Genomic DNA, 15,852 nt, shown 5'->3' with positions numbered 1-15,852 from the left:
TACCCTCAATTTTGGCACTTTCTTAAGAATAATTGACCCTCTCATCCAAAGTACACTATTCTTATAAAAAAAAGCGTTTGATTCTTAAAACATTTAGAAGATTTGACCAATTGTTTGTCGTAAAACGGCTGATGCAATAACGCCAACGCGCTTTATGATGAAATCATAATGAAATTATAGCGCATCCCGACGCACACATATCATTATAACCTGGTAATTATATATAATCGGGGAAAAAATGTTTGAAGGTGAGCCAAAGATTGGGCCAAGGGTACGCCATATGGCCCGGGCCAGAGAGGTGGGCCAGGTTTTCTACCTACCCGCAAAAGTTGGTGAGAGGCTGCTGATATACAGCCCTCGCCCTCGCCCTCGCCCCTTTCAGCCCTCGCCGCCGACAAAATTTCTTCCTACGCTTACCTAACTCCTACGCTCACTTTTCCCGCGTGATACCGTTCCAGCCCGACTGGCGTGCCAGTCTATAGAACCGGGTGTGATGATGTGTTGCAAATAATCAGTATTGAAGATTCTAGCCTTTTAATATACGAAAATTAGATAAAACTTCGTCCACGAAACAAATTTATGTTCCATTTCGCTATCCGTTCAATTTTGTTTTGAAAAGATATTTTCTCAAGCCAGAAAATGAAAAGTTCTTTATAAGCACACACGATTTCAGACTCAATTTGTAGACATAAAGTCGCTGGAGAATTTTGGAGGAAAGTATCAAGCAATAGAGTTCACCTGAAAGAAAACATTGATCGAAAAATCTTATCATTTGATGAAGGATTGCCAAGTTTACAGGCCTTTTTTTAGTCCAAATATTTTCTTACACTGATGTCAGAAACAATGAATCTCGTCTCATCTAATTTCTAAAGCTTAAATGAGCCAATAAGATTTAACCTATGGATAAAAGAGCTCATTAAAAATGCACGATATATGAGATTATGAGCATGCATACATCGTAACTTTTTTAATCGTAGGGCGAGCTTGGTTACAATAGCATACTTCTCCTGTCTTTCTTTATACCTCCATGATCGTATGTAAAACTCCCATTAGAGAGCTACCCCAAACTTTTGGTAGCCTGTTTCAATGTTCTTAGAAAGGTTTAGAAATTCAATGGTTGTTGTATTAACCTCTTGCCATCAAAGGAGTAGTCTGGAGATCAATACTCTCTATTCAAACTTACACCACATAAGCAAAAACCCCATCAAAAGCTACTCATTGAGGGTATGGTATTTTTGACCCAGTTTGAATTTGTTTACATTTGGTTTGAATTTGGTGCCAAAAAAGCCGTTGATAAGCTTAGCCAATTAGGTTCGCGTACTTCCAATCAAAACAATAATAACAATAATATCACGTGATTTCAACAATTTTTTAACAGCCAATAGAATTCTGCGACCAGATTTGGCATCTACAAAAATACCTGGCTACTCTGTTATTTCCATATTATTATTCTTTTGACTAATGCTATACTTCAAAATCACACGCACAGAGTAGACGGGCCTCCCAGCTATCCAAAGGAGATACGTGTTGCCTATGTTTTTATAGCTGGGAATTTGAATTCTATTTTTGACTATTGTTATTTAGCGAGGACAAAAATTGGAATATATAATTTTTTTCCAATGAGGATGATATTATAATTTTTTATTTCGATTCGATGGGAAACCTCTTTCCCAGGGCCTGATTCTCACTTTTTTATAATTTTGATGGTCGTTTCGAATCGATTTGCTACATCCTATATATTATATAAAAAGCAAATCGTCATGGGGGACGAGCTTGGTCTGGATGGGTAAATGCTCCCGTACGTGCGGCAAAACAGAGGTAGGTCTTAGTCTGGAGACCATACTCTGTTACAAAAATATTTCTATCCTGTCAAAATCCCAACAACTTCACTGAAATACAGAGTATGGAATTATTGACTCAATTCAAATCACTTCAAATCACAAAAGAAAAAACCGTTATCTTTTCAAAACAATTTAAAAGCTCGCGCCACTTCTTGAAACAATAGAGCTGTTTGACGTCATACTTTTGTTTATCAAATCATAACAATAAAATATTAGCCAATCAAATTTTGCGCTGATTCTTACATCTTCAATAATTCCCGGCTACTACTATGTCAAAACTCTGATATTTTCTGCTCGAACTAAATGCTATACCTCAAAACCACACGGACATTGTAGCCGGGTCTCCCAGCTAGGTAGGTCTTTGATAGCTAAACCAGGTCTTGGCTAGCTCTAGATTCAAGAGCAGCCACCGGCTACGAAGTATGAAATATCTGTTCTTGAGGTCCCTTTCTCCTGGAAAAAACTATCTGTTCTAAATGGGACTCCTGGAAAATGTATACCTGTTCTCTAGAAATATTATTCTCCTGGAAAAGTATAACAGCTATTCTCTAAGAAAGTTAAAATGCTCCTAGAAAATGAGACCTTTTAAGAAAATTATGAAGCTCCCTGGAAAAAAAATCTGGCATCTGGTTGTGTTTTTCACAATTTAGCTCCTGGATTTTTTGAACAGATTCCTGGATTTTAAGAACAGATGTTTTTAAGGCGACCCCTGGATTTTACCTGGGTGTTTTGAGGAAAGTCTCTCCTAGATTTATCCATAAAATTTACTCTCCTGGAAAAAAAGAACAGATATTTCAAAAAAATCTGCCGGTGGCTGCTCTTGTAGATTTTGCGTTAAAAAAGTTTTGGGGATTTTTGATCGCTTACGGAAAAAAAATTTTCGGCGGGGCGGAAACCTTTTTTTCTTGCTGCGCTGAAGAAGTTGAAGGGTGGCTTCATGGCGGTTAAATTGGCGTTGTAAAAAAAGGAGAGTTCCTTTTTGGAGTACAGCTGCATCCAGTGAATCGTGTGTTTTTCAATATGGTACCGGAGCTATAGTGAAATTACACGATTCTGAAAGAAATTTTTTCTTCTTTACAAATTTGAAATTTAACCAAAAGGTAAGAAGGTAAGCTATTTTTTTCATTCTTATGTAATATTTAAAATGAAGCTATTGAAAAAGTTTATGTTTTGCTCAAATTGGAAAAAACCTTTTTGAGTTAAAAACCCCCTCTGGCCCTGCACATGCTGCTAGACTCTAGACACTAGAGTGCTGTTGACACTCTTGACCATATTGACCATTGTATTGACAGCATCGCAGCACGCACATTTCATTTGTTTTACTTTTGTTGACATTTTTAACCTGGATATCCAAGCTGTAAACAGTCCGTCACAAACTGCCATATAAACAAAATTCAACATTCTCACAAAAGTGGTCTTTTTGATTTCCCAAACATTCCTCTAAAGCGTTCACTTCCACAATAATTTATGTAAATTGCAATTACGGTCAGTCCACAGTCGGCTTCAACATATACACGTGTTTTTATTTACGTGACCGAAGTGTCTACTAAAACAATCCGGGGGAAAGTGGCGAAGCAACACAGCAGATTATTCGCAAAGTAAAGAAATATCTTTTGGCATTGATTGACAATCCTTAATTCAAAACTCAAGAATTCATTTTTCATTCGCGAAAAAAAAATAAAATAATGAATTACTATTACTAAGACGCCCCCGTTTTTTACTCTCGTTTAATTTCCGATCTCGGAACGTGCAAAACGCCCGTCCGCCCCATATCCACCCAATCAGCTTAAATTCACTTTAATTGTCCATTGACTTTCAAAAAATAGTAGGATATTTAAAAATTATGAATTTATAATAATTTCAAAAAACAAGAAGTTTGATACTTCATCAGTGAAATATTCAATAAATTCCTAGTCTCAATTTTCAGTGGGCGTTTTTCTAGGGCTTGGTTTATCGCGCAATTTATTCTGCGTCACACAAACTTTCTCGGCCGCTCGTAATAATTATGCATTGCCAAATTTGGTTCTCCATTGTCAAGTCAGGATCAATGGTGACGTCACCTAAGCATAAAAAAGAAAGGATTTCGACAGTTTTATGCATATATTAATTTGCAAGATATTATATTCGCCGCGCGAGCGCACTTTTCGTAGACTAGTCGGAATACTTTTTTTTACTTGCGGGATTGATGGTAACTTTTCAGTCGGGTGTTTAAGATAAAAACTGCAATTATTGCTCTTTTCGGAAATTATTGCCGAAAACGGCAATTTTTTTAACGATGAAATGCTGAATCAGCAGAAAAATAAAAAAGTAAATTAATGAAAATTGCCGTTTTCGGCAATTATTGCCGTTTTGCAAATAAAAGTTGATTTTATTATTGAACACGTGGTATTTGACATCCTCGCGATAAGTAGGCCCACTGTGCCTCGTTTAGTTTTGTTTTCAACTGGTTTTTGTTGGAAATGCAGATAACAAAATCGAGTCATATGTAAACAAATTTACAACGGGGGTTTTGTTATCTCTTTCTGGCTGTGTTTCGGCATCGATGCAGGATCTTTTAACTTATTATTTTAGAACTTTTCATGTTATTGAGCAACGAAAAATTGAAAAAATCACTTTTAAAAGTCCGAAAAACCTTTTTCTCGATGCAATTTTACTATTTTCAAACACCTCTGACATCTTTGCCCTTAAAAGGACAACACATTTTGCTGATTCAGCATTTCATCGTTAAAAAAATTGCCGTTTTCGGCAATAATTTCCGAAAAGAGCAATAATTGCAGTTTTTATCTTAAACACCCGACTGCTTTTCATCTTCGTTATTTTTTAAATGAAGCACAACCGAAAAAAAACAAAACTTCAGAAAGTTGCGTATTTCCAGTGAGTAAACGATTCTGAAAATTAACAAAATTGATGATGATGATTTTTTTTCGGTCAGGCAAATGTCTCGTATTGGGGGTTCTAGTCTTGACCACTAAGCCTGTACGCGAGATTGAAGCGTTTGGGTAAACGAGACAAAATTCCAAAAAAGCTGGTGTTTTGAAGCGCTTCCGTGCTCTCGAAATATCGCTGTTTGTGACGGACTGGTAAATGATCTTCTTAATTTGATGCTTCTGCAATTTACAGCTTTGTCTACCTACCTAGATCCTTGAAAATACTCCAGTTTTCAGAGCATGTCATGGATGCCCCCAAAGGAAAAATTATACCATTATATTGAAATCCTGCCGTTAAACTTTGTGTACCCACCCAGAAAGGCTGCTAAAAAAACAGAAAAAGTGACAAAATTGGCAAATTTTCAGTGATTTTGCCCCTGACTGAGACTAGAAAATTATCAAAAATTTGCCCCTTGCCTTTGAAACTGATACACTCTGCCCCTGAGATCTCGATGATTTCTGCCATACTAGGACCCTGCCAACACACCGGACTTAACAAACACCGGACACGCGAAAGTCTGGTGTAAAATGAGAATTTTTTTTACCACCGGACAATTTCTACACCAGACTTAAGCTGGACCCTGCCGACGCACCGGACTGTCCGGTGTATTTGTCCGGTGGAAAAAAGTATCCTTTCGTTACACCGGACGCAATAAGTCCGGTGTCAGTCCGGTGTTGCATACAGGGAATTTTGGACGTCGGACATTTATGAAACAAAAAATTAAGAAACACCGGACGCACCAGACTGGTCATTTCTGGTGTTTTGATTGTCCGTTGGAAAAAAATATCCTTCTCCAACACCGGACATCCGACTTCCTTAAGTCCGGTGTAGAGATTGTCCGGTGGTAAAAAAATTCTCATTTTACACCGGACTTTTGCGTGTCCGGTGTTCGTTAAGTCCGGTGCGTCGGCAGGGTCCTACTTAAGCAAGGAAGTCGGATGTCCGGTGTCGGAGAAGGATATTTTTTTCCCACCAGACAATCAAAACGACATGACCAGTCCGGTGCGTCCGGTGTTTCTTAATTTTTTGGACCTACCGCCGGGTGTCCCGGTGGAGGTTCTATAAATTAACCCATGTCCGTCCGTTCGTTCGTTCGTCCGTCCGTCCGTCTGTTACCAGCTTTTCTCAGGATTGACTCATTAGTTTTTTCTGATTTTTTGCACAATGATGCAAAATGGCAATGCCCAGAACGTGACGGAGCCCGATTTTTGAGAAAAAATTTATTTGGGCAAATTTGGGCCAAAAACTACCTAAAAATAGGGTTTTTTGGACTTTGTGCAAAATCCTGTCATTACATTTTTCTGATTTTTTGTACAAAGATGGAGGGCAAGATTCTATAAAGAATGGCTGAAGTGGTTTTTCCCGGAAAATTCTTATTCGCCTTAAAAAACGGATTTTCGTATTTTGGGGGAAATTCCCTTTAACCAAATAAGAAAATATAGCTTTTCTCAATGTTGACTCGTTATTTTTTTCTGATTTTTTGCACAATGATGCAAAATGGCAATGCCTAAAATGTGTCGGAGCCCGATTTTCGAAAAAATATATATTTAGGTAAATTTGGGCCAAAAACTGCCTAAAAATAGGTTTTTTTGGACTTTGTGCAAAATTCTGTCATTACTTTTTTCTGATTTTTTGTACAAAGATGGAGGGCAAGATTCTCTAAAGAATGGCTGAAGCAGGGGGGGGTCGGTAGTAAAATCTCAGACATATATGAGTAGTAAAAGGATTTTTACGAATTTTTACATACCACCACCCAGACTCTTGGAAGAGGTATTTTACTACCCTGGTAGTAAAAGTTTTTGGGACAAATTGTCATGGAGACCACCTACTTTTTGGTTGCTTTTAGGACTGATTTTGCAAAAAAAGCTAAAAAATGATTATTTTTGTGACACATTTGTCACTTAGTGCAAAAATTAACGTTTTGCCCTTAGAATGAAAGTCTTTTTTATATTGACAAAAAATTTCGAGGATTTTTTGTTTGCAGCAAACAACTTTCCAACAGAAAATTTTTTCAAATTTTAAAATTTTTTCGGAAAAGTCATCCAAAAAATTGAGAGAATTACAATAATATAGCTAAAATTTGCTAATTTTACCAGTTTAACTACCCAGGTAGTAAAAATTTTTCAACATTTAACACATAGATACCACCCATTTTAGTATTTAACTACCCTGGGTAGTAAAAGTTTTTCTCGATTTTTCGTCACACCACCACCGTAGTAAACGTCATTATGTCTGAGATTTTACTACCGACCCCCCCCTGGCTGAAGTGTTTTTTCCCGGAAAATTCTTATTCGCCTTAAAAAACGGATTTTCGTATTTTGGGGAAATTCCCTTTAACCAAATAAGAAAATATAGCTTTTCTCAAAGTTGACTCATTATTTTTTTCTGATTTTTTGCACAATGATGCAAAATGGCAATGCCTAAAATGTGACGGAGCCCGATTTTTGAGAAAAAATTTATTTGGGCAAATTTGGGCCAAAAACTACCTAAAAATAGGGTTTTTTTGGACTTTGTGCAAAATCATGTCATTACTTTTTTCTGATTTTTTGTACAAAGATGGAGGGCAAGATTCTTTAAAGAATGGCTGAAGTGTTTTTTCCTGGAAAATTCTTATTCGCCTTAAAAGACGGATTTTCGTATTTTGGGGGAAATTCCCTTTAACCAAATAAGAAAATATAGCTTTTCTCAATGTTGACTCATATTTGTTTTCTGATTTTTTGCACATTGATGCAAAATGACAATGCCCAAAATGTGACGGAGCCAGATTTTTAAGGAAAATTTTTTTGGGCAAATTTGGGCCAAAAACAGCCATAAAGGTTTTTTGGGTCTGAATGGTTTAAGTGATTTTCGTATTTGGGGACATTCCTTTTTACCATTTTACATTATTCAACACACAAGCTTTATTTTTCCATTCTGAATTTTTGTACAATTATTGTCACTTTTTTCTTATTTTCATCTGATGTTAATCATTAGGTAGGTCCATTCAGCATGTTGCTTGTTGTTTTATAAATGTCCGGTGTTCAAAATTCCCTGTATGCAACACCGGACTTATTGCGTCTGGTGTAGCGAAAGGATACTTTTTGCCACCGGACAAATACACTGGACAGTCCGGTGCGTCGTCATGGTCCTGCCATACTCTGCAAACTGGAAAATACTAGGGTTGGCAAAATTTTAGCTTTGCACAATATATATTTAAATAGACAGCTAGTCACACTAGGAAATCATGCTTTCAGAAAAAACAACATCAGTCATCTACAGGATGTAATTGCAACAACAAGGATATGAGAGTTACCCAAGACAGTTAAAATTTGAAAACTTAAAAGGAGACTAAATGACCAATTGCAAACGTGCAACAGCCAGGATATCAACCAACCAAATTTGTCATTCAATTCCCGAGACAGCTCTTCAATTTTCAAGGCCTTGTTTATATGCTAAAGTAAAAATAATTCCCCACATGTAAATGGGTCAGTGTTTGAGGTCCGGCAAAATTTCCAGGAAATAGCCTTTCCGGGGGTGCTCGGATCTTGGTGCGTTTCGTCTCCCCCGTGGATCTTTTTCTTGGGAAGTTGATCTTCAAATTAGTTGGCTTGGCTCAAATCTTTTCATTTATGGCTCAAATTTTAGGCTAATTCTTATAGTTTTTGAAAATGTTAATTTCATTAAAAAGCGCCGGGTTATTTTTTCATGAATTCCTTTAGAAGTTTTGCGGCGCACTTGTTTGCTTGCAAGTCAAGTGAACGACATAGCGCTTTCGCAGCATTAATCTTTGATGCACATTTTGGTGGGACGCTAGTGTGACTAACTGATAGATGTTTTGGCAAACCCGACAGTCTTTTGAATAACTAATTACTCCACAGCAGTTACCTAGAGACAAGATAATTTATCATGTTTTTATTGGCTGGGGGAAAGTAATGTATGTGGAGTAATTACCGTGAATGGTCCTAAATCCATAGCTGTCAACTCTCCCGCATTGAGCGGGAGACTCCCGCATGTCAACGATTTCTCCCGCGTGAAGAAAATTCTGCCAAATCTCCCGCATTTTTGGGATTTTCTCCCGCATCTCCCGCATTTCCAAAAATTTTCCGATTTTGGAAAAACCAAACGGCGAAATTTCTGGATTTTGAAAGATCGGAACAAAAATTCCCCAATTTCCCGAAAAAAATTTCCAAGAAAATCGGATTTTACAAGAAAATTTCCCCGATTTCCCGATTTTCCGATTTTGAAAAATCGGATTATTGGGGAAAATTTTTCCGACTTTGAGCTCTCCCGCATTTTTGTGAGGCGAAGTTGACAGCTATGTAAATCCGACAGTCTTGCCTAAATCCGACCCCCAAATAACTGCTATGAAAAAAAATTCTATGTTTACCAACATCCCCTCTCCAAGTTGAACAATAAACTATTGCAAGGACTCTCAAAACAAAATATCTAACAAGATAACTATAATGTTAAGATATCAATTAATGTGATCAAAAAATTGTGAGTTGTAAAAATAATCCAAAGTTGCTCGTGTTTAAAACGTTAACAATTTATGTAATGAAAAATTATGTTTTGTATAAGAAGCAATTATTGTTATTTGGTTCAATTGGTTCATTGTATCAAATCTCTCAGTTTAGTTGACACTTTGGTATCTTCATCGCGTCACAGCGAAAGGTTTGTTTTTATTTTAGTTTGTATCTTTGAAAGACTTAGGACCACTCACGGTAGTTATTCAAAAGACCGTCGCGTTGGCCAAAACAACTATTAAAAAAGAAGTGCACACCACAGTCCACACGTGCGTGCGCTGCATCACTGGGGCTCTTCAGTTAATTAAAGTCCATTACAGACAGGGGATGAACGACAGTAGAATTCCAAGGCAAATTCCTGGATTTCCAATACCAAAGCAATTGAAACGCCTGTCTGGATTTCTATAGTAATATAAAATCATTTTTTTGGTTGCAAAATTTGGAATTTATATATACTGTATTTTTTCTGACTGAGCTTTGATTTGATGCTCTTTTGCCGGTATTTGCAGGTGAGGACTGTGCTATTTTTTTAGTTCAATATTCAATGAGGTTGGAACTTCGATATTTGAGGATTACGATTTTACCAGCTTTTTAGCCATTTTTGCCACGCCTAAACCCAAATCTTGCAACCTTTTACCTAGAGTAGAGGAAGATCGTAAATTTTTCATCTTCAAGAGTTGATTTTCAACAACAATATATATACCGTCAACTGCTCTTCTAACTTGGGACTATCTAACAAAACATGGGACCAGGGAGGTCAAGCAATTAGTTAATACACAACACCTATGACACTTAATACCGTGGTGGGTCCTTTTCTGAAATTAGCAAAATGCAGTTAATACACCAGTGTATTAACTGTCAAAGGGGGTGGTGTTAAGACAATTTTAGAACTCAAAATTGTATTAAATGTCCATAGTTATAGTTCATTATGTTTGATATTTAGAGGGATACTCTTTTGAGATTTATTGGAGTAGTATTTAGTATTTGTTTGCATTAATTGTTTGAGGAACACTTTTGAATAAGAACCTGTAAGAACAACAAATCATTCTTGATATTTGAAGCTTCTGAATTGAACTGAGAATTTTCTGATGCTATAGCAGGCTGTAGGACACTGTTATACACTTTGTTTTTATTATATTCTATCAAAGTTAGTTTTATCTAGTTTCATTACTGTTACCTATTTACGTAACGATCTTGAAACTTTTCCCAAGTTTTATTCAGTTAAAAGATGACATAAAACCAAAACAAATTCCATGACTCTTCATATTATGGCCTATTATGGGTTCAAGATTTTGTAAGCGGCCTACCAGACCATAGTTTGGCACTTCAAAACTAAGCAACCATGCAACTGGAAAACCTCAAAATCTTTTTCATTTTACTCAAAATCTAAAAATTTTAACTGCCAGACAGTTACCTAAGCAATGTAGGCACCCTGACTTACAAAAACTTAATTTAAATTTTCTAATGACATAAATCTGTGACATAAGTAGTCTCAAAACAGTTAAAACCTCTTGTATTGCATCAAATTAACGAGAAAATACGGTTGAGAGAGCAGTTAATACACATAGTGTTGTGTATTGTTATGTATTAACTGCTTGCCCCTTGTTATAAAGCAATAAAAAATGAAACTTTTCCATTTCGCACCAATTCTTCAAAATAAAAATATTCAAGATTTTAAGTTCTTCTTTTATTCAATGATTTTATGCAGCACTTTGTAGACTTTTCCTTCCACTTTCTTCAGATGATTGAAGATGAGAAATAGTCTTAGGACCTTAGGATTGCGGATTGAAACAAATAGAAATCACGGATTGAAACAAATAAAAGAGGTGTTATGAAGGGTGAGATTTTAAAGCTGTCTCTCGTGCAAGGCACTGAAAGGCCACAGGCATAAAAAAGAAGGGCCGTGTGAAATGTGGCAATGTTATTGGTTGACATAAAAACAAACAGTCTGCGAAGGAGCGCCACAAAGCAATCAGTAGAAGAGACCAGATTGTTGCAGATTTAGATATAAACTTCTCACAGGGATTACTTGTCAATGTGTTGTGTCAATTTGTCAGCATTATATTGTTGTAAATGGAAAGTTTAAAGAGGTAAGACTAGCCTAGTTTCTAATGATAATGATATTTTATTCTTCTCTCTGGAAATGTGGCTAGGTGACAACATAAAAAAATCTCACCTGGTCACCCGAAAAACTTTTTTTCTTTTTTATATACATGATATTATACTCTTTAAACACAAAAGAGGTCTTAAAATTGTTTATACTTATTTGTCAGAAATCTTCAGTTTAAAACTAGATAATTAGATAATTAGTGTATTAGTTCAACCTTTTCTTTTGCCCATGGTGAAAAGTTTTGACATCGGTAGTACGCATTTCCTCACCAGACACATGTGGGTAGAATGCTTCTAAGAGCTAGAATTTCTAAAGTTGTCAGTATTATTTGAAAGATGTTTTCCTAATACCTATTTTTTTCAACCTGAGATGATTCTCCAATGTGATGGTTGATTCTTATTCTTTAGATTCTTTCATTCTTATTATTTGGGATTTTCTAGTAAGCATGAATTGAATGAAAACAAGAAAAACAAGAGTTAAATTTTTACAAAAAGATGAAAAAATATTTGGGTGTTCTAGTTTGGGTTTTTATCCTATATACCCTTTAATCCATTTGATCCATTGTATTCTCTTTTTTTTGTCTTTGATGAAAGTTTTCATCAGCGTAGGTTCAATCAGTACCTAAATAGTTTTATCAGAGCCAATATTCTTGGAATAGTAATCACTAAACCCAGTATACCTCCCTAATTTAAATCTGATAGTGTTATTTTAGAGTTTGAAAAGCATTTTTGCTATGGATAAAGTTCTCTGGTTTTTTATTAGAAAGGGAATATCCATTAGAGCCAGGGAAAATTAATTTCAGTCAAATGTCAGGTAAGATAATTTTGAAGAAAAGCAGGGAATAATGTCTTTACCCTCAGATAATTATAATATATTATGCTTTCATCTTTTGTATCCAGCTTCTTTCATAAGGTCAGGCTAGCCTTTACTCTATACTTATGGCAGAGGGCTAACTAAAACAATTTCCTTGTAGCAAATTAACATGTATAAAAAGGTGCCCAATATTGAGCTTCCTTTAAGTCATCAAAATAATGAATTATTGACATGGTGTCGTGTCATTTTACTTCCTTATGCTTTGTTATGGAAAGATAATTAAGTGGCTAAATGATCTAAATTAACATTTTTCATTGTTGTTTAATTAGTTAAGAGAAAAATTAATATAAGGATCATCGTTTTGTTACTTTTTTGAGTGGGTTATGATTAAAAAGACACTAGGCTTGATAGATAGACTTTTTTCTTTATCAATGAAAGTTTCAAGTTGAATTTTTTAATAAGCTGTGTCAACATGCTGCATTATATTCATTTTACACATGTGAATTCGAATGAAGACTTTCTTGTGCAAATATTATACAATATTTTAGCGTTAATTTAATATTGCTATGTTGAAAAATTCAAAGCTTCGATTTCGCAAGTTTTTTCTTTTTACAGTTTAATCCTTATCTTTTCATTTTTGATGTCGATGTTAGAAATCCACGTGAACAGTGTTAAATAAAGTTGAAGAAGAAATTTCTTGTTTAAAGTAAAGTATGTTTCATTCAAGATTACTTCAAAGGCAAGTCAGGTGAATCGTTCGGTCGTAACATTTTGTAATACTGTAGTATTTTTAAGTACACGTTTTCTTTTTTATAAGAACATTCAAAAATCTTTGAAGCCTTAGGATGTTCTTAACTTTTTGAGTTTCAAGCCTAAAAATGTTTTTAACATGTTCTTATTTTCCCATTTTGTGGGTATTTTTGTCAATTTTCCGAAAAAGTTGGCTATTTTCGAATCTGCGAAGCCTTAAGATGTTCTTAACTTGTTCTTAACATTTTGGCCATCAAAGCCTTTCGTTCTTATATAGTTTGCTCTTATAAAAAACGTGTAAGATTAGCGAGTGCCAGATTTAAATGATTATTCTGCTTTGATGCAATTCTTAGTTTGACCTCGATTATGTCATGTCTTGATGATTTTTTATTCGATCATTGATCTTGGATATTCTACAGAAAAGCAGACGATTCAATTTTTAAATCCTTCAATGTTTAATTTTCTAGCAAAAAAAAAATGAGACAGAAAATAAATTCAATATTACTGACATGTCTATTGGTGATATGCTTAATACAAACTGTTCATGGAATTGTTGAAGGTATCTACTGTGGCAAAGAAAACTGTTATGATGTGCTAGGAGTTAACAGGGAGACGACTACCAAGAAAGAAATCTCAAGGGCGTACCGTAAATTAGCCCGGAAGTTCCATCCGGATACTTCTAAAGAAGAAGATGCGGCTGTGAAGTTTCGTAAAGTTGCAACGGCTTATGAAATATTGAAGGAAGATGATTCAAGGAAAGATTATGACTACATGTTGGACAACCCTGAAGAAGCCTACTACCATTACTACCAATACTACCGTCGCCGATTGACACCAAAGGTCGATGTCCGTTATGTTCTCTTCGTTACCATCACCATTATCTCCATAATCCAATATCTCCATAAGGCAAACCGATACGAAGATGCCATCTCTTATGCTATGCAGAATCCGAAATTCCGGAACCAAGCCATGCAGATTATTCATCAAGAGGGGCTTTTGGAGCACAACAAAAAATCTTCAAAGAACAAGAAGAGCAAGGAGGACCGGAAGAAAGAAGAAGAACGTGTTTTAAGAGAAGTCGTTGAAGATTCCATTGATATCCGTGGTGGCTATAGTAAACCAACTTATAGAGACATCTTATGGGTAAGCTTGTTTTTACGTCCTATGCCATACTTTTCGAATTGTTTATTCTTAAGAATTTTCATTGACACTATATATTTCAAAATTTAGCTCAAGGATATTTGGTATGCAGTCTTCTTTCTAAGCTCTATACCTTTCGTACCTTGCTTGATCTCATACTCGGTTATTCCACGAGGTATCATAGAACAACTGCAACCTCCTTGAGTCTTAAATGTCCTTTTAAATTGCAAACTTACACTTTTTTTCGCCTACTAACGTTTAGTAGGCAAATTCCACTTCCCCATCCAACGATGTTACTTTGTAGCTCATCAAAATGTTATTAAAGTGAATTAGTAGCAAACTTCTGTAGCTCACTGAGGTTGATATTGAAATTAACGAGTCGTTGTCATATTGCCTTGATCATTCCGTTATGAAGAGGTTTCCAACACAATACACAGGTTGCAAAATTAAAAAAGTCTGAAGACAAATCACGCTTTTACTCGAAATTTTCATGTGCTTGTTATACATGACATTTATTTCTGATTGGTTCGAATTTATTGACACTAATAAAGTTATCAGCTGTAAGTTGTAAAGCAAGCGACATGGGAATAAAATCACGTGAACTTTTTCGAGTAATCGCATGTTTTGACTGCACTGATATAATTTTGCAACCCGTGTATTTGTCATTCTTCCAATAGGTTCAACTGTCATGTCTACCTTACCAAACGTTTAATTACGTGAAATGGTACGCCTGTTGGGTTCTCAAGTTCAACATACGCAAAGAAGAATACGGGGAGGAAGAAAAAGAATACCTTACGTACAGTGGCCTCAATATGACGGAACAATACTGGGCCGCCCTTGATGAATACACACGAGAAGAAATCATGCACAAGGAATTATGGGTACCTGAGAAATTGAAAGCTTATAAAGAGGCTCAAGAAGAAGAAATGCGGGTTAAGATGGCGGAAAGCGGCCGCCATAAAATGTGGCGCCGCTATATGAAAAAAGGTGGACCAGGGCAAATGACTTTCGCAGAGGATTAAGATATTAGTGATGTAAGCAAATTTTTAATTATTTAAGTTTTATTGCTTTTTTAAGAACCATTTAAAAAATAGAGTTTTCAAGATTTATTAGCAATAGGTATTTCACTTACAGTCGTCTCTCTCTTATTCGATCGAAAGTGACCAAAATGTTCTTTAAATTAGGGAAGGTTTCGAATTACAGAGAGTAGTTTATTCTACTTTTCATGTGAGAGGACCAATATTTTAGTTCGAATTATTGAAAGATTCGAATAGCAGAGGTTCGATTTGGAAAGAGTTTTTTAAGTAATTTAAGTAATATTTAGGCACTATCTTTACCCCTCTAAAAGCCAGGAGTTATTATTACCAACGCTAGTAGACAAATTCTTGTTCACCATGGTATATTGATATTTGAATTTTGAAGTAACTTTTATCAAAGATACATTGATGCATTGATACATTGAAATCGAGCTTCTTTCCGACATTAATATCTGGAAGAAACCAAACTTATGAAATGTTGGCATACACGCTTTTTTTTTAATAAGAATAGTGTACTTTGGTTGAGGGTAAGCATTATTCTTATTTTTCTATTGTTCTAAACAATAGGCCTATTGTTTTAAACCCGAAATCTCACCCTGATATTCTTATAGAAGTTATTCTTATAAAAGAAAAAGCGTGTAGTTCTGTAGTTGTCTTTAATATTTTTACCCTAACATTACTAGAATCTTTTTTCCCAAGACTTTTGCAGCTATTTGCAATGTTTTGGTAAT

The 15,852-nt window shown here is 35.5% G+C and overlaps 1 protein-coding gene across 1 annotated transcript; it reads left to right on the top strand.

Moving 5' to 3' along the window:
- The first annotated feature begins 13,390 nt into the window (after positions 1–13,390).
- Positions 13,391–15,601, top strand: LOC136800468 (dnaJ homolog subfamily C member 25 homolog). The gene is made up of 2 exons (XM_067057127.1): positions 13,391–14,087; positions 14,762–15,601. The coding sequence occupies exons 1-2, from the start codon at positions 13,422–13,424 to the stop codon at positions 15,104–15,106; spliced, it is 1,011 nt and encodes a 336-aa protein (XP_066913228.1). The 5' UTR covers positions 13,391–13,421; the 3' UTR covers positions 15,107–15,601.
- The last annotated feature ends 251 nt before the right edge of the window (positions 15,602–15,852 follow it).

Source organism: Clytia hemisphaerica, unplaced genomic scaffold, assembly GCF_902728285.1.
Source record: "Clytia hemisphaerica strain Z4C2 unplaced genomic scaffold, Clytia hemisphaerica genome assembly, whole genome shotgun sequence".
Lineage (NCBI taxonomy): Eukaryota > Metazoa > Cnidaria > Hydrozoa > Leptothecata > Clytiidae > Clytia > Clytia hemisphaerica.
Note: the sequence above shows the minus strand (reverse complement) of the source record. Positions and strands in the feature narration are given on the sequence as shown.

Bases quoted from the DNA above. Each gene is read 5' to 3' on its own strand.
- LOC136800468 (XM_067057127.1), top strand. From the start codon at position 13,422: ATGAGACAGAAAATAAATTCAATATTACTGACATGTCTATTGGTGATA. The intron at 14,088-14,761 runs GTAAGCTTGTTT...TTCTTCCAATAG, and splicing joins CTTATAGAGACATCTTATGG to GTTCAACTGTCATGTCTACC.